At 33.6% G+C, this 23,465-nt stretch overlaps 8 protein-coding genes across 8 annotated transcripts; 5 read left to right on the top strand and 3 right to left on the bottom strand.

The window, feature by feature from the left end:
• Nucleotides 1–243: 243 nt before the first annotated feature.
• PPL_03950 (uncharacterized protein) lies at nt 244–1,257 on the bottom strand (the record flags this gene model as incomplete). Its single annotated transcript, XM_020574863.1, has 2 exons — nt 244–276; nt 415–1,257. 2 exons carry the CDS (start codon nt 1,255–1,257, stop codon nt 244–246), a joined length of 876 nt encoding a protein of 291 aa, XP_020435277.1.
• A 213-nt stretch (nt 1,258–1,470) lies between these two features.
• On the top strand, nt 1,471–3,055 carry PPL_03949 (ribosomal RNA processing 1 family protein; the record flags this gene model as incomplete). Its single annotated transcript, XM_020574862.1, has 3 exons — nt 1,471–1,732; nt 1,813–2,464; nt 2,539–3,055. 3 exons carry the CDS (start codon nt 1,471–1,473, stop codon nt 3,053–3,055), a joined length of 1,431 nt encoding a protein of 476 aa, XP_020435276.1.
• A 1,977-nt stretch (nt 3,056–5,032) lies between these two features.
• PPL_03948 (uncharacterized protein) lies at nt 5,033–7,822 on the top strand (the record flags this gene model as incomplete). The annotated part of the gene is made up of 6 exons (XM_020574861.1): nt 5,033–5,704; nt 5,788–6,033; nt 6,144–6,477; nt 6,727–6,825; nt 6,924–7,115; nt 7,188–7,822. 6 exons carry the CDS (start codon nt 5,033–5,035, stop codon nt 7,820–7,822), a joined length of 2,178 nt encoding a protein of 725 aa, XP_020435275.1.
• A 227-nt stretch (nt 7,823–8,049) lies between these two features.
• On the bottom strand, nt 8,050–8,870 carry PPL_03947 (nucleosome assembly protein family protein; the record flags this gene model as incomplete). Its single annotated transcript, XM_020574860.1, has 2 exons — nt 8,050–8,331; nt 8,415–8,870. 2 exons carry the CDS (start codon nt 8,868–8,870, stop codon nt 8,050–8,052), a joined length of 738 nt encoding a protein of 245 aa, XP_020435274.1.
• Nucleotides 8,871–9,412: 542 nt separating this feature from the next.
• On the top strand, nt 9,413–11,285 carry PPL_03946 (uncharacterized protein; the record flags this gene model as incomplete). The annotated part of the gene is made up of 3 exons (XM_020574859.1): nt 9,413–9,646; nt 10,226–10,417; nt 10,497–11,285. 3 exons carry the CDS (start codon nt 9,413–9,415, stop codon nt 11,283–11,285), a joined length of 1,215 nt encoding a protein of 404 aa, XP_020435273.1.
• A 58-nt stretch (nt 11,286–11,343) lies between these two features.
• On the bottom strand, nt 11,344–12,958 carry PPL_03945 (uncharacterized protein; the record flags this gene model as incomplete). The annotated part of the gene is made up of 5 exons (XM_020574858.1): nt 11,344–11,350; nt 11,384–11,411; nt 11,940–12,406; nt 12,577–12,712; nt 12,826–12,958. 5 exons carry the CDS (start codon nt 12,956–12,958, stop codon nt 11,344–11,346), a joined length of 771 nt encoding a protein of 256 aa, XP_020435272.1.
• A 1,919-nt stretch (nt 12,959–14,877) lies between these two features.
• Nucleotides 14,878–21,713, top strand: abcC8 (ABC transporter C family protein; the record flags this gene model as incomplete). The annotated part of the gene is made up of 7 exons (XM_020574857.1): nt 14,878–15,343; nt 15,500–17,118; nt 17,200–18,244; nt 18,299–19,531; nt 20,365–20,981; nt 21,041–21,319; nt 21,429–21,713. The coding sequence occupies 7 exons, from the start codon at nt 14,878–14,880 to the stop codon at nt 21,711–21,713; spliced, it is 5,544 nt and encodes a 1,847-aa protein (XP_020435271.1).
• A 304-nt stretch (nt 21,714–22,017) lies between these two features.
• PPL_03943 (putative protein tyrosine kinase) lies at nt 22,018–23,291 on the top strand (the record flags this gene model as incomplete). Its single annotated transcript, XM_020574856.1, has 3 exons — nt 22,018–22,494; nt 22,642–23,169; nt 23,241–23,291. 3 exons carry the CDS (start codon nt 22,018–22,020, stop codon nt 23,289–23,291), a joined length of 1,056 nt encoding a protein of 351 aa, XP_020435270.1.
• Between the last annotated feature and the right edge of the window lie 174 nt (nt 23,292–23,465).

Below are 23,465 nucleotides of genomic sequence, written 5' to 3'. Positions count from 1 at the left end.
AAAAGAAATTTTCTTGATAAAGATAAATTAAATTTGATCAAGAAGGACACATTTTTTTTGGGTAATCTTCTCCAAAAAAAATGTCGGAATCCAAGGTTGGTTAATAAGAAGGCGAGGTAAGATATGTATTTGTTGTAAAGTTGTTTTTTTGAGAATATCATGTATTTATCTGGGTTTTTAGAGCCACCAAATACATAGAGATTATTGCCAACCGAAACAATTGAACTTTGAGTATTGGTAAAATCATAACCAAGAATATGATTCTTGTAGGAATTTCTTTTAAAATCAATGATAAAAGCTCCATTATTTTGATGTGCGATGAATAAATAAGAGTTTGTTTTTTGTAGATTGTGGGGTATTTTGACTATGCGATTGAGTGGTTTGTTTAATTGAAAGATGGATTGATTGATTCACCATTTCTTTGATCATGGTTGTATTGATTGATTCAGTTTTCAATTGGTAGTCAGGAGGTGTATCTGGTTTGTTGGATTTGATTAATGATTTCTTAAATTGTTGATTGTATTTGTGAATTGAATCGAGAATCAATGACTCTAGATCTTTGTATGATGATTTGTCATTGGTGAATGCACTGATATTGAAAACTGTTTTATCTTTTGATTCGATAAATGATAAAAGTGAATTGCTTTTATTCAGTGATTCCATGATTGATTCTATTGAATAGCTGGAGGTTGTATCTGCAGAGTTATTATTATTATCTTCGCTATCACTCTCACGATCCTCTAAATTGATGATATTAACGATATGTTTTAACTCTTCAATATTATTCTTGATTGTATCGAGTGTCTTTGATTTACTCTCTTGAATCGGTTTCTGATAACGTTGCTCTTCAACAACCAGATATTGATGCATCTTATGAAAGTGATTCTTGATCTCTGATTCAGTTGATTCTAACTTTCTGAAATATAAATTTGATGATTTGATTGTTTCCCACAGTTCTAATATTCTACTATTCTCAAATATACTGCTACTATTATTATTGTTATTATTGTCAGTACTGATATGGGTTGTTTTTTGTTTTTTAAATTGTTTTTGTGTATTTGATTGATATTTATATAAAGATTGTTTGATATCATCGATATGATCACAAAATTTATTGTGTTCATGTTGTTTATTATGATTGGTGGAGCATCTTGCACACAATAATAGATTACATTGATGACAAATGATTTCAAAAGTTTTCAAATGATCTAAACAAACAAAATCATTCATATCTATGGTATTATTTAAACTATTCATTTTAGTATGTAATAAATATTAATTAATTATTCATTCATTAAATTCTTATAAATTTTCTGATTGCAGTCCAAAAAAAAAAAAAATAGTTTTCATTTAAAAATAATAAATAAATTTTTAAAAAAAAACGAACGAAATTTTTTTTATGTACTTTTTTGATTGTTAAAATTTTAATTATTATTAATAAAATATTAATATTATAATATAGAAAGAATCATGGTTATTAAAGGAGGTGGTGATTCAACAAACTATAAACTTGTAAAGACAAAGAAGAGAACTCAAGATGAAATCGAGAGAGAAGAAATAAAGAAACAAAGAAAAGTAAAGGTTTACCCAATCAAAGAGATTGCTGAAGGTCTCGTATCAGAAGATCCAAAGACAAGACTAGCACATCTCACTCAACTAAAAACATTAATCAATCATAACACACTCTTTACTGAACTTGAATTACTACAAATTTGGAAAGCATTATTTACATGTAAGTAGCTATTAATAAATACAAAAAGTGTATACTTTTTACTAATAGTACTTTATTTTATTACTATTTTATTATAATAGATGTATGGGGAGCAGATAAACCATTATGGCAAGAGAAATTGAATGAAAAGATTTCAGATTTGATTGGTATCTTCCACAAGACCGATATGTCATTGCAATTTATCAGAGCGTTCTTTGTTACGATGTTCCAAAAGTGGCATTTGATCGATCGTTATCGTTTGGATAAGTATTACTCGTTGGTCAGAAAGATGTTGAGAAAGTCGTTCAAGTTCCTCTTGAAGTACCAAGATGCACCGAACGGTCAGGGCGTCATCCTACTGCAAGACTTTATCGATGTGCTCAAAGAGACCTGTTTGAATCCATCGTCGACCCCCACCACCACTGCCGAGACCAACGGTCTCGTTCTGCACATCTCTGATATCTACTTGGTCGAACTCTACAAGGTGTCAGAGGGATACATCGATGCTTCCTATCTCAACAAGCTGTTGATGCCATTCATCAACTACCTCGCCAAGTCCGAGGACGACGTTGCCGCCTTGCGTATCAGAGATCGTGTGTTCCACCGTATCATGACCACCTTCTCGCCGTTCGATGAGCGTGATCCATGGATGGTAGAAGAGGAGTATGACGAGAACGGTGAACTCGTTCAAACTATCTTCCCAACCGATTATAAAATGTTATCAAAGTTATTTTTAGCTATTGCCTCCTCAAAGTAACTATTACATCTATCTTTCAGATTGCTCAATTTTAAAAGTAATACTAACTGTTTTTTATTAATTTAAAAAGGAAAACTAAAGCAGAGAATAGAAAATTGTTATTCAATTTGAGCAATAGATTTGAAGCTACTGCAAAGAAACTTAAGGATTTGGAAGAGTCAGCTGATAACTTGATAGATGAAAACTTTGTCGATGATGAAGGAAATATTATCGATCAACCAGAAGGCGATGATGATGATGAAGAATTAGAAGATGGTGATGAAGAGTTGGATGAGGAGTTAGAAGATGATGAAGATTTAGAAGAGTTGGAAGGTGAGGATGAAGATGAAGATGATGGAGAGGAAGAAGAGTTGGACGAGTCATTACTTCAACTAGAAGATGAAGATGATGAAGATGAAGTTGAATTTGAAGAGGAAGAGGAAGAGGAAGAGGAAGAGGAAGAGGAACTTCCACCAACACCACCACCAAAGAAGAATAATAATAAATCAAATAACAACATCGCAAAAAAACAAATCCAAACTCAATCACCACCAGCAAAGAAACAACCTCAAACAAATAACAAGAAATCAAACAACAAAAGAAAATAAATAAAACTAGACAATCAATAATATTATAATAATTCTTCTTCTCTTTGATTGGAGTATTATTCATCAATTTTATTTGATCATTTTATTTCTCCTACTACGGCTAATTAATCTATTCATGTTGTTCAGCTAAAAGGTTCACTTCTTGGATCTTTACATGATTGTTGTAAACTTTTTTTGTATTTTTTTTGATTTTCTAATGGTGTCGGAAACATTCTTAACTCTGGGTGACTCTTTACAACCTTTTCTTTTAAATGTGGTTGTTGAGCGTGGTGTTTTAAAACGTTTCAACAATCGTAATGGGAAATTTCAATAATAAAAAAAAAAGTGTAATAATCACAAACCTGCACTGCCCAATACAAACAATTGAAACAAGCCACTCATTTAAAAAAAGCCTCTTTGTTTGATTGATAAAAAGGATAGGGATGTCATCAATGACATTTCTGTTCTTATTAAGGAAATTGAATGAATAATTGTAATTTTTTCATTTGATTCCTCCCTCTTTACCACCAGGAACAAGAAAAAAAAGAATCTAAATGAACAGTAATAATAATTGTTTGTAATCGATTTTATTTGCATGCATAGGAACAACAAAGTGATTTTCATTGTTTTTTACAAAAAATCTCTTGGTCAACACCAACTGGAACAAGGCTTAAATCTTATTGATTAAAACACAGTTGACCAGGGATGAAGTCTTTTATTTGCGAAAAAAAATGTTTTTTTGTTTTTTGATTTTCGAAAAACTGGGCAAAAAAGTACCCCTACAACTATGGAGATAGTTAAACTTTGTTTAGTAAAATGAAAAGTTTCATATCGGTAGGCACGAAAACATTTGATCAAAATTTTAAAATGATTTTTTGTTTTGATTTCTCTATTTGTACTGCTTGTTGAAATCTATCTAAAGTTTGAGTTTGACAAAAACTGATCAACTTAACAAACCAACAAACATATTTTTTGTCATATCTTTTCTTTCATTTTCCAGATATTGAAATATCCCAAAGGTAATATTTATAAAATAATCTTCATTTTTTTTTTATTTTTTTTTAAGAATAATAATTATTATTTCAAAGAAAGAAAAGAAATCATATGATACGACAAAATTTAATATAAGTTTTTATTTTATTTATGTTAGATTAGATTTTATTTTATATTGAAAAAAATTTAGTGAGTATATTTAATTTAGAGAGAAATTTATATACAAAATTCTATTATAATGCTTGTTATATGTGTTAAAAAAAAAAAAAAAAAACCAATCAGACAAAAAAAAAAAAAAGAGAATTAATTTAGTTTGTGGTTTTGATATGGTTAAAATGTTTATTTAGTTGGAGAGATTATTGTGTTTAATTTTAACATCCATAATTTATTTATTATAATTTTGTTATTTGTTGTTTGTTGTTTTTTGTTGTTTGTTCCACTTTTCGATTCTAATAGAAGTGTAGTAGTGTAATATCAAATTCACATTTTTATTTTCTCTTCAGTCATTTTACAATCCTATATACTTTACTTATTATCGTATACAATCATTAAATAAAAAATAAAAAAAAATAGTAAATAATTATTTAAAAAAACAAAACTAATAATATTTAAAAACAATCATCAGTTATCAGGTATTATTATTTAATTAGCAACATTCATTAGTGATAAGATTATTTGAAATTTCGAATACCAATCTGCAAAAATTGCGAACGAATTATTTCAACAAAAAAAAAACAACAACAGTCGCGACTGCTAGAAATTAGTCAAAGCAGCACCCACCCGATCAAGAAAGAAATTAAACAACATCACAGATAGTTATAGATATTTTAGATATAAAGATTATTCAGATATTTATTGTTTTTTTTTTCAGAATTTAATTACAACAGTTTTACCAGTGAAATATTAAGATTAGATAGATAGTTTATATAGATAGTATAGATAGTATAGATATCATAGAGATAGATAGATAATCATATATATCTTTTAATAGAGTTGTATTAAAAGATGAAATTTGGTAAACAACTTCGATATGAATGTGTTTCAGAGTGGAGAAGTAAATACATTTCATATGGAAAGCTAAAGAAGTATCTTCGGTATCTGTATACTCCTGTGACTTCAAAGACACCGCCCGATGAGCTGAGAAAGCGATCGTTGTTAAACTCGGGAAAGAATGCGCCAAACTATATCATTGTTCCAGTTGGTGATGAATCACAGCCAATGATGTCAACTCAATTCCCAAATATACATCCAGATCAACCACAGCATCAACAACAACCACAGCCTCAACAGCAACAACAACCACAGCAACTTCAACATCAACAACCACAGCAACAACAGCCTCAACAACAGCAACCACCAAATGTTGTTCATGATCAACAACAACATCAACAACATTTACAACAGCTACAACATCTACAACAGCAGCAGCAACAACAACAACATCCACATGGACAAATATTAGATGGTGTAGATAGTAGACATAGTAGTCTTGGTAGGATCGATATGAAAGAAGTGATGCAGGCAGATGATACACATACATTCTTGAGTAAAGCGGACAAAGAGAAACTGTTCTTTAACAAGTTGAACGAAGAGTTGAAGAAGATCAACGATTTCTTTATTTCTAAAGAGAAGGATTTGATTATTCATTATAACAAACTGACGGAACATGCATCGATGGTAAATATTTATATCAAAACAAACACAACAACAATCACCACTTGATAATATCAAACAACTAATGATATTATCTATTTCAATAGATATTGAAAGATCAAAATCCAAATCCAAAGTTATTAAAGAATATACACAGAGCATTTTTAGAGCTGTATCAAGGTTTGACAATGTTGGAAAACTACGTCCGATTGAATCATACAGGTTTCACAAAGATACTGAAAAAGTTTGACAGACACACCTGTAAAAGTATAAGAGAAGCTCATATGGCTTTGATTGAAAAAGAGACTTTCTATTCTTCTAAAATATGGAAGAATATGAAAGAGGATGTAGAAGTATGTAAAACTAATATTATTTATATATAATGTATTTGGTTAACTGTGTTGGTCATTTTATTAATTATTGTTGTTATTGCTATTATTATGGTTAGTTATTATTTTGTAAGATATTTAAAATAGACAAGTTAACAACTGCAAGACACAAGTTAAGACCGGTATCGATGTCGAATTCAACCGATTGGCATATGATGAAGTTGGGTCTGGCCATCGGCAGTAGTTTGGCAGCGCTGGCATTTTTGATTATATTATTTATTAGTGGTGCGGTCGGTTCTGATCCGGATTGGGGTCGTTTCGTTTCGGTCGTTCCCATTTTCCGTGGTGTCGGTATTCCGATTCTGGCGGTTTGGTTGTGGGGTGTCTGTGTGTTCATCTGGGAGAAACAACGTGTCAACTATATATTGATTTTCGGATTTGATCCGCGTACCACCGTCGACAGTCGTCGTATTTTCAAGACGGCATCTGCGCTCTCTTCGATCTGGTTGTTTACGTACCTCTTGTTTTGCGGAACGATCATGGGTAATTTCAAATTCCTCGATATGCCCGCACAGGTCTATCCACTGGCGCTCGTCATTTTCTTTTTGATCGTCGTATTCTTCCCCTTTAGATTCTTCCATCGCAAGTCGCGGCTGATGCTCTTCAAAACACTGGGTAATGTCATCATAACACCGTTCGGTAGTACCAAATTCAGAGCGTTGTTCCTCGGTGATGTCTTGACATCGATGGTCAAAACCATTTTCGATTGGGAGTACACCGCTTGTTATTTCTTCACTGGTGATTGGATTACCAATGGTAAGTGTTTGTTTAAACAACCAAATTAACCTCAAGAATTTGAGAGTCAGTACTAATATTCCATTATTTCCTTTTTCTTTTTAAAAAAAAAACAACAGATGGTGCTAGATGTAACAAAGTAAACAATATTGCTCTTCCAATTATTTCAGGTTTACCATTGCTATGGAGAATGATGCAATGTGCACTCGTTTATAAAGCAACAAAAAGAAAGATACATCTTGGAAACACAACAAAATATGGTGTTGGTTTCACCGTTGTATTGTTCTCTGCATTGAATGGAAACTATTCAAGTAAGTAGAGGTGGAAGTGGAAGTAAGTTACTTGTAACTTTGTGATTATTAATATGTTAACTACTTGTGCAGATTACCCGGAACCATGGACACCCGGTAGAATTCTATGGTGTATTTGTTTCATTCTTGCAACACTCTATATGTATACATGGGATGTGTTGGTGGATTGGCGATTGATGTGGATGGGTACTCCACGTCCGTTGCTCAGACAACACTTGATCTACAAGCGATACATCTGGGCGTACTACTATGTCATTTTCAGTAATTTCATATTCCGTTTCGCCTGGACGCTCACTATCACACCGCTAGAGTTCAACATCGGTATCAACAACGAGTTGTTCGTAACGATTCTGGCTACAGTCGAAATATTCCGTAGATTCACATGGGCGATCTTCAGAGTGGAGAACGAACACGTTCAGAACTCACTGCAGTACCATGCGTTCGATCTCTCGAGTGCGCCATGGAGCGACGAACTCAAGAAATCGATGGAACCCATCGATATTTCATCGACGAACGCTACTACGCCCGCCAACACAGCCACCGAAGGTGTCCAAGAGTTTGCCAACAGCTCAAAGAACTGGATGTACTCTGCCAACAAATACTACTCGAAAGACAACAGTTGGCTGCAGACCATCAAAAACAAACTATTCAAAAGAAAAGTTAATCCAGAATCTGAATCATTAATAAATAGAGATTCATCTGAATAATAACAAGATAATAATAATAGTAACAGAATAATAATAATAGTTTTATAACAACAACAACAACATTTCAAATATTTTTAAAATAACAATATTTATAAAATAAAAAATATATATTTTTTAAACTCCCTTCCCAAAAAAAAAAAAAAGTATTATCTTATATTATATATATATTTTTCTTTTTTTGATTGATTTAGTTTTGATTTGATTCGATTGATATTTATATAATTATTTTATTTCTTCTTTTTTTGTTGTTGTTGTTTTGGAGCAGCTGATTTCTTTGGTGCAACTTCTTCTACTTCTTCCTCATCCTCATCTTCATCTTCTCCACTGTCTTCACCAAAATCGAAACCACCTTCCTCTTCTTCATCGTCATCAATTAAAATACTGAATGGATCTTGGTACATTCTCATTAATTCTTCAAACCACTCAACATCCTCTTCTGCATTGGCCAACAACTTTAAAATGAAACTATTTTCTTTAATATTTGATTGTTCTTTTCTCTTCTTATTATTCTATAGTTAATTGAATTAATTAATAAGTAAGTAAGTAAGTGTTGTTTCTTATTATTACAATCTATAGTTTTAAATGTACTAACCTCTGATTTCTCTGGTTTCTTATCGGATTGTGGTGATTTCCAATCGATGATGGCAGGTGTAATATTGAAATCGGAATCACTGTCTTTGGTGCTCATAGATACGGTTCTGCTCAATTCTTTGTTGGTAAAGAATGGATTCTCTTTGAATTTGAAGGTGATTTTCTTGATGACGGCATCTTCGGTGAACTCTGAGCTGGCAGTGAACTCCTCGATGTATCCAATCACCTGTTGATCGAGACTGTCAAACATATCGATGAGACCACGCTCGATAACGGTACCCCAAAACATTGGTACGCCAGACTTGGCGATCATAGCATCTCGCTTCTCGTATTCACTCTGCAATTGCTTGGCGTAGTTCTTCTCGATCAACACGATCTTCTTCTTGGTCTGCTCACTGATAGCATCGATCTCTGCCTGAATCTTATTAATATTTGCAAGTGTCTCTGTTTCTGTCATTCTTTTCTCGTTTATTTATTAAAAGATATGGATAGATAGAACAAATATTAAAAATAATAGTTTTTTTTTATTTTTAATTTAATTTTTATTCGTTTTTTTTTTTTTTTTTCAAAAAATTAAATTTAATTTTTTGTTTATTTATTTAAATAAGGACCGAAAAGAAATCTTCGACTTCCACATCAACTTAATGAACATATCTTACCCCTTTTCCATATTCTAATTTATTGAACCAATTAATATTAACCTTTGATAATATGAAATACACAGAATTTTAATACATATTTAATATAATACTTACTATATATATGTATTTACTGTTACAACTTAATTCAGTAAGCAACATGGTGGACTCAGCAGGCTCTGTCCCTACCTCAAAAGGAACCTACTAAGCCTACAAGACCCCTGCCAATCTGAATAAACGTGAGGAACAACCCCATGGCTACGCTAATACTATGTTTTCAGTTGCCGATTTCCTTTGAAGGAAAGGTCCTCTTAAATCAACCCAAAAGAATTTCTGCGATTTCTTTGTAAAGGTATACTCCATGTATGCCATCTCCCAAAAGGAAGCTTACGAATGGACCACTGCTACCTTTGCTGCCGATCCAAATTCATCCAGTTTTCATAGGTGGCTCAACGCAAACAAAGTGGTGATTGGCTCCATTCCGAAATTCAAGTTGGGTGACGACATCTATTCCTGGGCGACTCTATTCACAATTTGGTTCCGGAAGAGCACCGTTTCAATTTCACCGAGGTTTGGCTCACACCGGATGCCTTTAGTTTCTTCTTTGCCCACAGAATCCCTTCTAGGGATTTTGCTAAGCTGTCTGCTCCTATCATTAAGGTTTTCAGTTGCAAGATCGATGCTGACTCACTTTTTGCCAATTTCTCTCTCCACAAAGCTGAGTAGTTGTTCGCATTCCATTATTCATTCTGGCTGAGTCATAGCAAGTGTGATAGCAATAGAAGTTCGGTCAAAATTACCTTCAAATTAATATTATCCTTCTCCAAGGATTCTGTATCTCTCTTCCATGAGCTCACTTACACTTTGACAGCCAAACGAGTGAAGTGTTCTGAGAAACAAGAAAAAAGATGGTTTGATCTAAGAATCAACTTTATGTATAGTTGTAAATATTATTAGCTATTTTTCTTGATTGACAATAACAAAAAAAAATAAAAAAAATTGGTGATCATGATCTTCACAAAAATTGGATTCTTTTCAAGAATCCAAAAATAACAAATCTTTTCCAAACTATTAATAACAGCTGTTTCAATTCTGATAATTATTTAATAGAACAATAAATAGATAAATGAAAACACTCAAAGATATATTAGCGTCTGATGATTACTCTAAGCAGGATAAAGAATACATTACTAAATTGGATGAGAAAGAACAAGCTATAATGCTTCGTCTATATAATTGTGAAGATTCATGTTACTTTTGTAAAGAAAAGGTATCTATGCATACCTTTATCAATCATTTTATCAAATGTTTCATAAGTAACATCAAAGTCTTACGAGGATACTATCAAGAAGTCTATGGTATCGATGTATGTCAAAAGTATAGAGATCTTTTGATCAATAAAGTATACACTTATTAATGATATGTTTTTTTCTTTTCTTTATTAGATTGATTCTAAAATTGAAAATATTTTAGGTTTAGAGATGATAGGTTTATCTAAACAAATACATGATTCATCATCATCATCATCTCCGGCCAATATTAATAATCCACTTCAATCACAACCAAATGTCAATACTATTGGAAAGATCGGGGAATTAGTAGCACCTAAACTGAATACAAGCAATACAGGTACTGCTTGTGTTTTTTCGAATTCTAATGAAGATTCCAACAGTTGTAATAAAAAACCATATCGTTATATTCTAAAGGTTTTGGATGTCTCTTACCACTTGTGCACTTACTATCATCTCAAGAATAATGGTGAGAATCTAGCCAAGATATTAGGAATAGCCGAAGACGTCGCTCCTCATAGCACAGGTACTAAAGATCACATCTGTCATCTCTGTTTATCAAAGTGTACAGAGGCAATTAAGCTTTTCAGTAAGAAGAGCAACCATACTATTTATTTTTGTAAGTTGCAACATTTGAACGACCTGGTCGTTGCAATTACATCCAATCAAGAGGATGCTGATATCGTCGAGAAAAAAAATCGATGGAGTCAATTTATTTCAAAGTCGCTTGTTGTCAACGATGATAAAGGCACCACAGCGGAGAAAGCCAAAGAGAAACAGAAAGTTGAACCTGTCGTTGCTACATCTGTAAACAAACCAAAGTCTACTACAAAAACAATCAGAGATGCTCAAAGTGATGCTGCACCAACAATAAAGAAAAGGAGAGCTAGTGAGGAAGCAGAAAAGAAAATCTCACAAATCATTAAAGCTAAACTTAATAAATAGTTTTTCTTATGACACAGTTAAACTTAATTGAAATAGACATTTTAAGAGTAGGAAGAATTTATAAACTAAACTATTAATGAAAACCACAGAATATTTACATGTTTGATAATTTTGGAAAAACCGAATCTGTAATAAAAAATACATCATCCATTTCAAAATAAATAGGTTTTACAATATTTATTTGACTAAAAGAATTATTAATAAACTGAGAATTAAAAAAGTGAGGATTGTTAATCTGAGGATACAAAGAAAAGAAATTTATTGTCCATCACAACAGTGGTCAAAGATAAAAGATATAAAAATTCGAACTCTTATGGTAGGATTAAAATAATGTACTATTTCAAACTTGTCGATATCATATCTAAATTTAAATAAATAAACTTATTCTTTATTACAGTATTTTTTATTTATTTTTCAAATAAGTCCATTTATTATATTTGTTTTTTCAAATCATTGATAGTATTGTAATTATTTTTATAGAGTGAAAATGTTTATTTCTATTAATATTACAATCTATCTTTTAACTATAAATTATATTACTTTTTATTCTTTAAATTTTTGGGACTATGAGATCTCCATATAGTAAGTTCATTTGATTTTTGCAGGTAGTATCATTATAACCAACCGCAATTTGTTTATTCCATCGTGAAACACCAACTGGATAAGGTGTTTTTTCATATGTGCCAGTACCAACCACAACTGGTAAGGCCCAACTCTTACCATCAAATGTTGAATATGTAATGTAGTTGTCATCGCTTGGGTCTTGCCAGAGTACCATTACTTTACCATTGGGGAGATAGACCGATGTTGGAGCTGTATCAAGATTAATTGGAACATATCCACCTTTGTATGCCCAATAATAGGTAGGTGTAGTAAATTCACTCCAGCTATTTAGACTACGGTCAAAGGTAGACATTTTCAATATACCACCTTGACCTTTAATAAAACAAACCAAAGTATTGCTGTTATTGCATAAAGTTGGACCACAATCGGTTGTTTCATTAGATATCTTTATTGGATAGGTCCAATTCTTTCCATCTTGAGTTTTGAGCCAATATACACAATTATCGGTTCCAATACAAGTAACAAAAATAGAATCCCATAAAGCATAAGCAGCTGGACTATATTTAATTTTACATGTACTAATTTGAGTTTCATGGCTAAAACCAGTTTTGTGTTTGTATTGAAAATACCACAACTGACCGTTTGAACTAAAATGTTAAAATAAGTATAATAGGGTAATCAATAAATATATTAATTTAACAAATAAAATCAATTCAAAAATACATACTCTTTACCATGATGGAATACATAAATACTATCATCTTTGTAGAATTGTGTGGCACTTGGATAATATGATGTGCCTACACCTCCAACTTTTTGGGGTCCATAAACAAAGGTTGAATTAAAATACATTGCGCCATTTGCTATAGAATATTGTAATAGTTGATTAATTTACTGTTAAAGATGATAAATTCATAAATTTAAGTGATATATCATTACAATGCTCACTGTTATATTAATAAAATATTATACTTACTTCCTTGAAAAAACATCACAAGATATTTGAGATTGTATGTAGAACAATCATATTCAGTCATTGCGACTGAATTTTTTAAATAAGTAGTCTCAACTTTTGTTGGAAATGTCCAATTGAATCTATCTATAGACATTCTATGAATTATATTTTATATATATTTGAATGGTGTGTATTTCTTTCTATTCTAAAATAAAAATGATCTAGATTGTATTTATAAAGAAATTTTGTTTTTTTTGTTTTTTTTGTTTTTTTTTTTGATCAGTATACCCATCACATGATCTTCTTCGTGTATCTATTCAATGAATAACATAAATGTTGTGTAAAAAAAGAAAATATCTGGTGATTATAGCATAAATCGAATGCAAGTTATACGAAATGGTGCCATACGCAAAGAATTTGCAATGACCGTCAAAAAACAAATTTTTTGGTTTTGTGATATGGTTGAGATTTTTCGGCTTTTATCAAACAAACAAATCCTGTCTATCACACAATCATTGTCAATAGTTCTTTGATTGAAAATCCTTCGTAGAAACCAAGATACAGATCTTGATATTACATATCACAGTCAAGTAACTTTTTCCCACACTCATTCAATTTTCGTTACTTGTATTGGATTCGATATCATTTTTGAGTCTTCGTAGAGTACCATATCGATTCCAATACAAGTAACGAAAATTGAATCCACAAAGCATATGCAGCTGGATTGTATTTAATTCTACACGAACTAATTTGAGTATCCTTGGAAAATCCTTTCTTATGTTTATATGAATAATCACAGATTACTTACTAATATAGAGAAGCCAAATTGTCGAAAAAACAAAACAAAATAGATAGATACTTATTAAACAAGAATCAGAATGTCAGGTGATCTATTTAATTGGACTTCTACTTCAGAATAGATAATCAAAATCGTACACTTCAGATTACATTAAACTATCAAATTGATTCAATCACTCTGATAATGATAAAAAACACAATTGGAAAATTAAGAATAATAATATAAGAAAATTGTTATTCAAGAGAGAATTGAATATATAACAGAGTATTAACAGAGTTAAACAAAAGATTCTGTCAGAACGATCATTAAAGAAACCAATAATCGATCGATTCAAACCAAACAACAACTTCTGAAGTGGTTGTGGTCTATATGGTAGTATCGAGATAGTGCTGCAATTGCTAACAATTTCTAATCTTATAGAATTATATATCTATCTATTAATCTTTGTCTTCTTGTTCTTATTGTTTGCATGAAGATTGCATTACTATTATTATTACTATGTATGTTCACAAAATCCAAAAAAAAAACCGCTAAATCAAATACCAAATTAATTGATTTAATTAATTTAAATTAATTGTGATTATTTATTATTTAATTTACATTAAATCTCAATGAGTTTTCGTTGTTGCTTCGAGGTGAAAGTCAGTGTGTAGAGTCTGGTCATCAGCAATACTTGGAAATCGATGGTTTTTTTTGCATGGAACTCCAACCTAATAATGGAACGACATTCTTTTTTTTTAATGTGGGTGTTCTATTTTTTTTTTTGGTTTAAATTTTTGTTTTGTGTGTTCTTCCAAAAATAATCTGCAGATGTATGTATTATCATTATTATGTAAAAAAATTTTAATTGATTCTAAATTTCAACAACAACTTTAAAGTTGTTCTTTTTATAAATACCATTCTCGCTGAATATCAAAAAAAAATATCAAATCATTTTACAAAAAAAACAAATATAAACAAAATCGAAAATCTATTTATTTTTAATTAAATAAATATTAGATTCATTTCATTTATTTATTTTTGCACCTTTACCTTATTTATTTATTAGCGAAAACCAAAAAACTCTTAATTTTTAGTTTTTTTTTTTTTTAATTTTTACAAAAATTGTTTTAGTTTTTAGTTTTGTCGGCTTTATTTAACTAGTTAAAGTAACAAAACAACAAAAACAACAAAATAAATATCTATATCTAATATATATATTATTGATGTATATTATTTTTTAATTAAATAATAATAGATATTTTTATTTATATATAATATAGTATATTAGAAAGATGAGTAGTTCAACTACACCATTTTGTGGTGACGAAGGGTTCTCAGTATGGCATAATGGAGATTTCAATATTTGTTTTGAAGATACAGTTCTAATGCTGATACCAGCATTGTTTATATTGGTGTTTGGAGGTGTCCAGCTTTGGAAGCTGGCGCTCAAGCCAAACCTGACAAACTACCAGCAGATGTACGGAGAGTTCCGTACTTGGAAGCGTTCTTTACAGTTGGAGATTATAGTTTCATTGTTACTCGTAGCATGGAAACTGTTATTTATGGTCGTTGAAATATCGATCGTTCGTGCTCCATACAAATGGGTGTACACCATCATCACACTCTTGCAGTGGGCATTCAGTGCATACCTCGTTTTCACAGAGCTCAAAAAAGGTGTATCTCGGTCATGGAAAATCAGAGTATTTTGGATCGTTGCCTTTTTAGTTGCCACCATTAAAATGCGTACTCTTACACTTGGTATCTTTCATGTAACTATCTATCAAAATACAACAACTATAGTTGTTGACCTGACTAACTAACTATTGATACCCTCTTAGAAATCAGATAGAGAAGTAAGATTCATTGAATATTTATCATTTTTGGGTGGATATATCTTGATTTTAATTTTATCAGTTACCGGTGTTTTGTTCTACGAAAACAATTTCTCATATTCAAGATTGACACCGTTGCAGGGAGAAAAGAATGCAAATCTTTTCTCTAGAATCACATTCTGGTGGATCAATCCAGTTCTTAGAAAGGGATATAAAGATCCGTTGGATATGAAGGATGTGCCATCGCTCACCGAGATCGATTGGGCACACAATCTCTCTGAGAAGTTCGAAGCCGCTTGGGAATACCAATTGACTCAACCGAAACCATCGTTGATCAAAGCACTCTCCAAGGCATTCGGTCCACATTTCTATGTGGCCGCTTTCTTTAAGATCGTGCAAGATTCACTGTTGTTTGTCGGTCCTCTCCTGTTGAAACAAGTGTTGACATTCGTCAAGAGTGACAGCGACACTCGTGATACCTACAACGGTATGCTCTTTGTTCTCTTTTACTTTTTGACACCGGTCATCCAGTCGCTCACACTTCACCAGTACTTCCATCGTTGTTACCGTGTCGGAATGTGGTTGCGTTCTGCCGTTGTAACTGCAGTCTACAAGAAGGCGTTGCGTATCAGTTTGCGTGAGGGTACAACCGTCGGTGAGATTGTCAATCTCATGTCGGTGGACGCACAACGTTTCATGGATCTCTGTCCATATCTTCATATGATCTGGTCGGCTTTCTTCCAGATTGCAGTTGCCATCTTCCTTTTGTATCGTGAGATCAATGTAGGTATTTTCGCTGGTTTGGCAGTGTTGATTTTGATTATTCCTCTGAATTTGGCCGTTTCCAACATGGCCAAGAAGAGAACTGGTATGGCCATGAAGCTAAAGGACAAGAGAATCAAGGCTGTCAATGAAGTACTCAATGGTATCAAGGTAATCAAGCTTTACTCTTGGGAGCAATCATTCATGGATCATGTCAACGAGATCAGAAACAACGAGTTGGGTATCATGACTGTGATCAAGTACATTCAAGGTTTCTCGCTTTTGCTCTGGTCGATGAGTCCAATCTTTGTGTCCGTTACATCGTTCGGTGTGTTCATTGCACTCAATGGTAAGCTCACTGCTTCCATTGCATTCCCAGCACTCTCTTTGTTCAACGTCATGCAATTCCCAATCAATATGTTACCAATGGTAGTCAGCAACATTATTGAAGCAAGTGTTAGTGTTACCCGTCTTCAAAACTTCCTTCTCAAGAAGGATCTCGATCCAAATGTTGTAAAGCACGATATAAGAGAGCCAGACGTAGCCATCAAGATTGAAAATGCCACCATGGAGTGGGAGACCGGAAGAGAAACCCTCAAAAACATCAATCTCACCGTTAAGAAGGGAGAGTTGGTAGCAGTCGTCGGTCACGTCGGTAGTGGAAAGTCATCGTTGGTCAGCTCATTGGTAGGAGATCTCGATAATCCACAAGGTTACATTGGTATCAATGGATCGATTGCATTGGTTGCCCAACAAGCTTGGATCCAAAACGCTACACTCAAAAACAACATTATTTTCACCTCTGAACTAGACGAAGACAAATACCAACGTGTCATTGACAGTTGTAATCTCATTCCAGATATAAAGATTCTTCCAGGTGGAGATCAAACTGAAATCGGTGAAAAAGGTATAAATTTATCTGGTGGTCAAAAACAAAGAGTAAGCTTTAGTGTCAAACAAACAAAACTAAATCGACATTCATTAACAGTAAAATTATTGTTATCTATTTTTTATTTATAGGTTAGTATTGCAAGAGCTGTTTATCATAATGCAGATATTTATTTATTTGATGATCCATTGTCGGCAGTCGATGCGCATGTCGGAAAAGCAATCTTCCAAAATGTAATTGGTAAGGGTGGATTCTTAGCCGATAAGACCAGATTACTTGTTACACATGGTGTACACTATTTACCATTTGTCGATAGAATCGTTATGATGAAAGATGGTAGAATCGCTGAGGAAGGTACCTACGAATACTTGATGAGTATCGATGGACAATTCTCAAATTTGATGAAACATCACGACAATGCAAAGAAAGAAGATGAACAATCCGAAGAATCAGAAGCCAACGAAGAGGAAGCTGAGAATGTTGATGAGATTATCGAGGAGGTTATCGAAGAGAAGGAACACTCTGATTTGGAAGATATTCCAATCAGTGAGGATCAAGGTTCATCCGCTGACAATGAAAACGATCGTCAACGTTTGATCACCTCAACTTCATCGACATCATCAACCAACATTCGTAGTAGCTCAGGCAAGAAGATAAGAAAGTCAAGCAATTCAATTAGAGCCAGTAACTCAAAGGTTGCTACATCGGCCAAGGAGGTGGAACCAAAGAACAACACCACTCAAGACAAAGACAAGCTGATCGCTGCCGAGACTCGTCAAGAAGGAAAGATCTCAATGAAGGTATATTTATCATACTTTAGAGCAATCGGTTGGGTATTGTCCGGTTTCATTTTGGTGATCTACGTCATTGTTCAAGCTCTCAGTATTTTAGCAAATTGGTGGCTTTCTCAGTGGACCAATTCCGACTCAGACGATGGTAGATACTATCTCTACATTTACATTGGTTTGTCCATGGGTGCCGTCGTTGCAACTTTCTTCCGTTCCTACAGTATGGTTTTCGCTTCGATCAAGGGTTCCAAGATGTTCCACGAAAAGATGTTCAACGCTGTCATTCGTTCACCAATGTCATTCTTTGACACCACTCCCCTCGGTAGAATTATCAATCGTTTCGCCAAGGATCAGATGGTCATCGATGAATCCATTAGCAGAACTCTCGGTATGTTCTTGAACACCTTCTGTCAGGTGTTTGGATCGATCATTGTTATTGCAGCGGTCTCGCCATTTGTTATTCTAGCAATGATTCCGATTGCCGCTCTCTTTTATTATATTCAGAGATACTATCTCAACAGCTCTCGTGAGTTGACTCGTCTCGAATCGATTTCACGTTCGCCAATCTACTCTCACTTTGGTGAAACACTCTCTGGTGTCTCTACTATCCGTGCTTTCGGTGAAACCACAAGATTCGTTGAGGAGAACGAACGTCTATTGGATGAGAACCAAAAGTGTTACTATATCAATACCAGTGCCAACAGATGGTTGGCTCTTCGTTTAGAGTTCCTCGGTGCTTGCATTGTAACCTGCACTGTTTTGTATGCAGTTTTGGCATCGATTGGTCATCATATTGAAGCCGGTACCGCTGGTTTGGTCATCACCTATGCACTCGCCATCACCTCCAACATGAATTGGATGGTCAGAATGTCGTGTGATATGGAAAACTCTGTCGTATCTGTCGAGAGAATTCAAGAGTACACAATGCTTCCAAGCGAAGCTGCACTACACAACGACAAGAGAATCTCAAGCAACTGGCCAGATCAAGGTGCCATCGTATTCCGTAATCTCTGGCTCGCCTACAGAGAGGGATTGGACCCAGTTCTCCGTGGTATCAATTGTCGTATCGAACCAAAGAACAAGATTGGTATCGTCGGTAGAACCGGTGCCGGTAAATCGTCTTTGACTCAAGCTTTGTTCAGATTGGTCGAACCACTCGACGGAACCATCGAAATCGACGGAATCAACATCCGTGAGTTGGGATTGAACGATCTACGTAGTCGTATAGCCATCATTCCACAGGACCCAGTACTGTTTGCCGGTACCGTTCGTAGCAATCTCGACCCGTTCAACAAATACACCGATCTACAGATCTGGGAGTCGTTGGAGCGTGCTCACTTAAAGACAGCCATCCAAGAGTTGACTGGTGGAATCGATTCGCCAGTACAAGAGAACGGTGAGAACTTCTCAGTTGGACAACGTCAGTTGCTCTGTATGGGTAGAGCGTTACTCAAGCGAGCAAAGATCATCGTACTCGACGAAGCAACTGCCGCCATCGATATCGAAACCGACGCACTCATTCAAAAGACCATCAGAACAGAGTTTGCTGATTGCACAGTACTTACCATTGCTCACAGAATCAACACCATCATCGACAGTGACAAAGTTATGGTTTTGGATAAAGGTGAGCTGATTGAATTCGATTCACCAGATGTATTGAGAAACCGTACCACAAGTATTTTCTATTCATTAGTTCAAAAGTCTGAAATGGAGCACTAAAAAATAAAAACAAAAAAAAAATTAAAATAAAAATAAATTAAATTATAATAATATTATATTTATTAATATATCCCCAACACAATGAGATTTCATTTAATTAATTTTTTGTTCAACACAACTCGGGTCAATACTCTTTAAAAAAAGTTTAAGAAAAGTGATATCTCTGTGTTGGTTAAAATAAAAAAAAAAAAATTGATTAAATATTTGCAAATATTGTGAGGAGATTTTTTTTTTTTTAAACCCGAACTAGTTACTCACAAAAAGAGAAAAATTCATAATTATTAATAATTTAATTAAGAAGTTATTGCTATTGTCCACTTCCACAACTTTATTTATGTATTCTTTGCTAAAAAGCCGATTTTAAATATTTTTTTTCTTTTTTTATTTTATTTGTAACAACATATATATATTGTATCTCTTTTCATTTGTATTATAAAAAAAATATGTATAAAAACTATAATAATAACTTCTTTATATTTATTACGACGATTTTTGCAATTGTCGCTGTCGGTTCCGTCGTTTCGAAGCGACCTGCCGATCCGTCGTTTAATATATATCATCATTTGAGCACGAAAACTCCGTATTGGATACCGGATTCAAACTCGTTGAATGATAATACACCGCCGCCACCCGCAGGCTGTCAGTTGGGTTCGATCGATTTGTTGGCGAGACACGGATCTCGTAATCCAGTGAGATCCAATATCGTTTCGTTGCAGGAACTAGCGCAATCACTGGCGCCCTACACCGGTAACATCTCGGCGGACTACCAGTGGATTCTTAATTGGACAGTGCCATATCCGACTAGCACTGCCGGTCTCTTGATTCTACAGGGTCAATACGAACACTACAACATCTCGAAGCGATTCCTCGAGAGATTCCCTGGTTATTTCCAACCATACCAACCCTATTTGTACGATGTCTCTGCTACCTATGTCAGTAGAACAGGTATCAGTGCCGGTGCATTCACCTACGGTCTATTCGAAGATATGGGTGAACTCGGACCACAAAAATTCCAACCGGTGTTCATTGAGATGCAATCGGCCGATCAAGACTACCTCCTTCGATTCTTTGATACTTGTCAATCGTATACTGATCTGGAGAATAGCAACTATATCAACGCGGACCAAAAGAATGAATACATCAGTACTACATTCCCAACTATCGCAAACGATATCGCTACGAAGCTCGGATTGCAAGATATCTGGGAGCCAACATCTTCATTGGTTTCCACCATTTTCTCAGCATGTTCCTATGATTTATCGATTCTTGGTGTAACCGATCATTGGTGCAGTCTCTTCAACGAACAAGATATCCTACAATGGGAATACGCAGAGGATTTATCAAACTACTGGCAAAAGAGTTATGGTCATAAACAAAATTATATTATTAGTTCTGTTTTATTCCAAGTATGTTATAATCTAAATAGTTATATGAAATTCATACTAATTATATTGTTGTTTTATAGGATATGATAAATGGATTTGATACTTACATTAATGATACAGAGACTTATAATGCAACAAATGTATTGAGATTTGGTCATGCCGAAACTATTATACCTTTTATTTCATTGTTGGGACTATATAAGGATCCATATCCATTACTTGCAAACCTCACACAAGAGCAAATCAACAACCGAACATGGAGATCCAGCGTAATTTCACCTTATGCTGCTAACGTTGCTTTGTTACTCTACCAATGTAACGATAATACCTTTAAGATTAGAGTTGATCATAATGAAGTTGTAAGAATCTATATTTACTATTATCGCACATTGGATTGTTAAATTAACCAATCATTATTCTATTTTTTTTTATTTTTTATTCATTTTTTATTTTATTTTTTTTTAATAGGGTGTTCAAATACCTGGTTGTGATAATATCTATTGTGACTATAATCAATTTAAATCAGTATTTACTGAAGCACTATCATTTAATTGGACAACTTATTGTAATGTCCAAAGTAACAACATCAACTCTGATAAAAGTCAAGTAGAGAGTTTGAAGATATTCCTTGGTGTCTTTGTACCGATTTCCCTACTAGTCGGATTAATAGTAGGTATAGTAATAACGAAATTCTATCTAAGTACACCAGGAAATAGCTATTTCCCATATAACAAAGTATCCAATAGACAATAAAGATTGAAATTCATGTGTATCACCTTAATCAAAATTGCAACCCGCCTTTTTTTGAAAAATTTAAATTTTTAGCTGTTATAATTTGTTTTTTTTTTCTGGAATTGTTTCTGTTTTAGAAGAAATTTTTAAATAATAATAATAATAAAATTAAATCAAAATTTGAATGGTCATTGTTATTGTTTCGCAATTTAGTATTACATAAAAAAAAAAACAGTTTCACAGATTTATAGGAAATAAAGAAATATAAGAAATAATTTTTGTTTCATAGAGATAAATTTAAAATAAGAGTAAAATTACAATAATAATGACAGGTAGACCAATACCAGATCAACTAGCTTTTGAAGAACCAACTATGGTTCTAAAGAGACAAAAGAAAGATACACCATTTACACCGGCAACTCCATTGACACCTCCAGCAACACCACCGGCAACACCACCAACATCTAATCCATTCGAGGAAGCAGTTATCATTGCAACACCATCGACGCCTTTGGTTTGCCCTAAAGCGCCCTCGAAAACACCACTTAGATCACCGGCTCGTACACAATACACGGACATGAGCTCAAAGCCATTGGTGACAAAGATATCAATCAACGAGAAAGCAATCAATAGCAGTGGAGGTGGCGGTATCGATCCTAATTTTCATGGTGTACATTTTCTTACACAACGTAAACGTGCCAAATCATCGAGTACACATTTCCAATACTTGGTGAAACTGGGTGAAGGTTGTTTTGGTGAGGTTTGGAAAGCAAAGAGCTTTCTGGACGATCATCTCTATGCAGTAAAGAAATCTAAAAAGCCAATCTGGGAGACGAATGAGCGTAGTCATCAGCTCCAGGAAATCGAGAAAGGCATGCGATTGGGATATCATCCCAACATTGCAACAGTTATGGCTGCCTGGGAGGAAGGTGGTCATTTATATATACAGATGGAGCTTTGCGAGAAAGGCAGTCTAAAAGATAAGCTAAATCAGACAGACGGTGCCATCGATGAGACTCTGCTTTGGAATTATATTGCAGATATATCGCGTGGTCTCGAACATGTTCACTCAAATGGAATCATACATCTCGATATTAAGCCAGAGAATCTCTTGTTTTCAAATGAAGGATCACTCAAGATCTGTGACTTTGGTGTCAGTGTGACCAATGGAGATACAGAGGGCGATCAAATTTATATGGCACCGGAGCTACTCGATGAGAATTACACACAGTCTGCAGATATTTTTAGTTTTGGTATTACAATTTATGAATGTATAACAGGTTATCAACTACCGTCACAAGGCCAATGGTGGAGAAACCTAAGAGAAGGGAATATTCCGTTCCCACAAAACATTAGCATTTCCAATGACCTGAAAGATTTAATTTCATCAATGATGAGCTCAGATCCACTAAAAAGAATCAACATCCTTGGTATTTTGAATTTGCCCAAAGTTAAGGAAATTTTGGAGATTAAAAAGGTAAGATTAATTGTATTGATAATACAGTTTGCTATTGGAGTTGATATTAATTAACTTTTTATATATTTTAGAAATCGGAACAACCAAACCCAAGATTAAGATTACAAAGAAAGTTATTTTAAAAATGAGATTTATAGTTATGGATTATCATTTAATTATTTGTTGATATTATATTTATTGTACAGAATAAAAAAATAAAAAAAATAAAAAAAAAACTTATTATATAGACCATTGATTCGGAATTTATAAATCAAATGACGAATCAATAATAACAATTATATTCATGAGTAGTAAAA

Source organism: Heterostelium album (assembly GCF_000004825.1).
Source record: "Heterostelium album PN500 unplaced genomic scaffold PPL_contig8, whole genome shotgun sequence".
NCBI lineage: Eukaryota > Evosea > Eumycetozoa > Acytosteliales > Acytosteliaceae > Heterostelium > Heterostelium album.
This window is presented reverse-complemented; position numbering and strand designations above follow the sequence as displayed.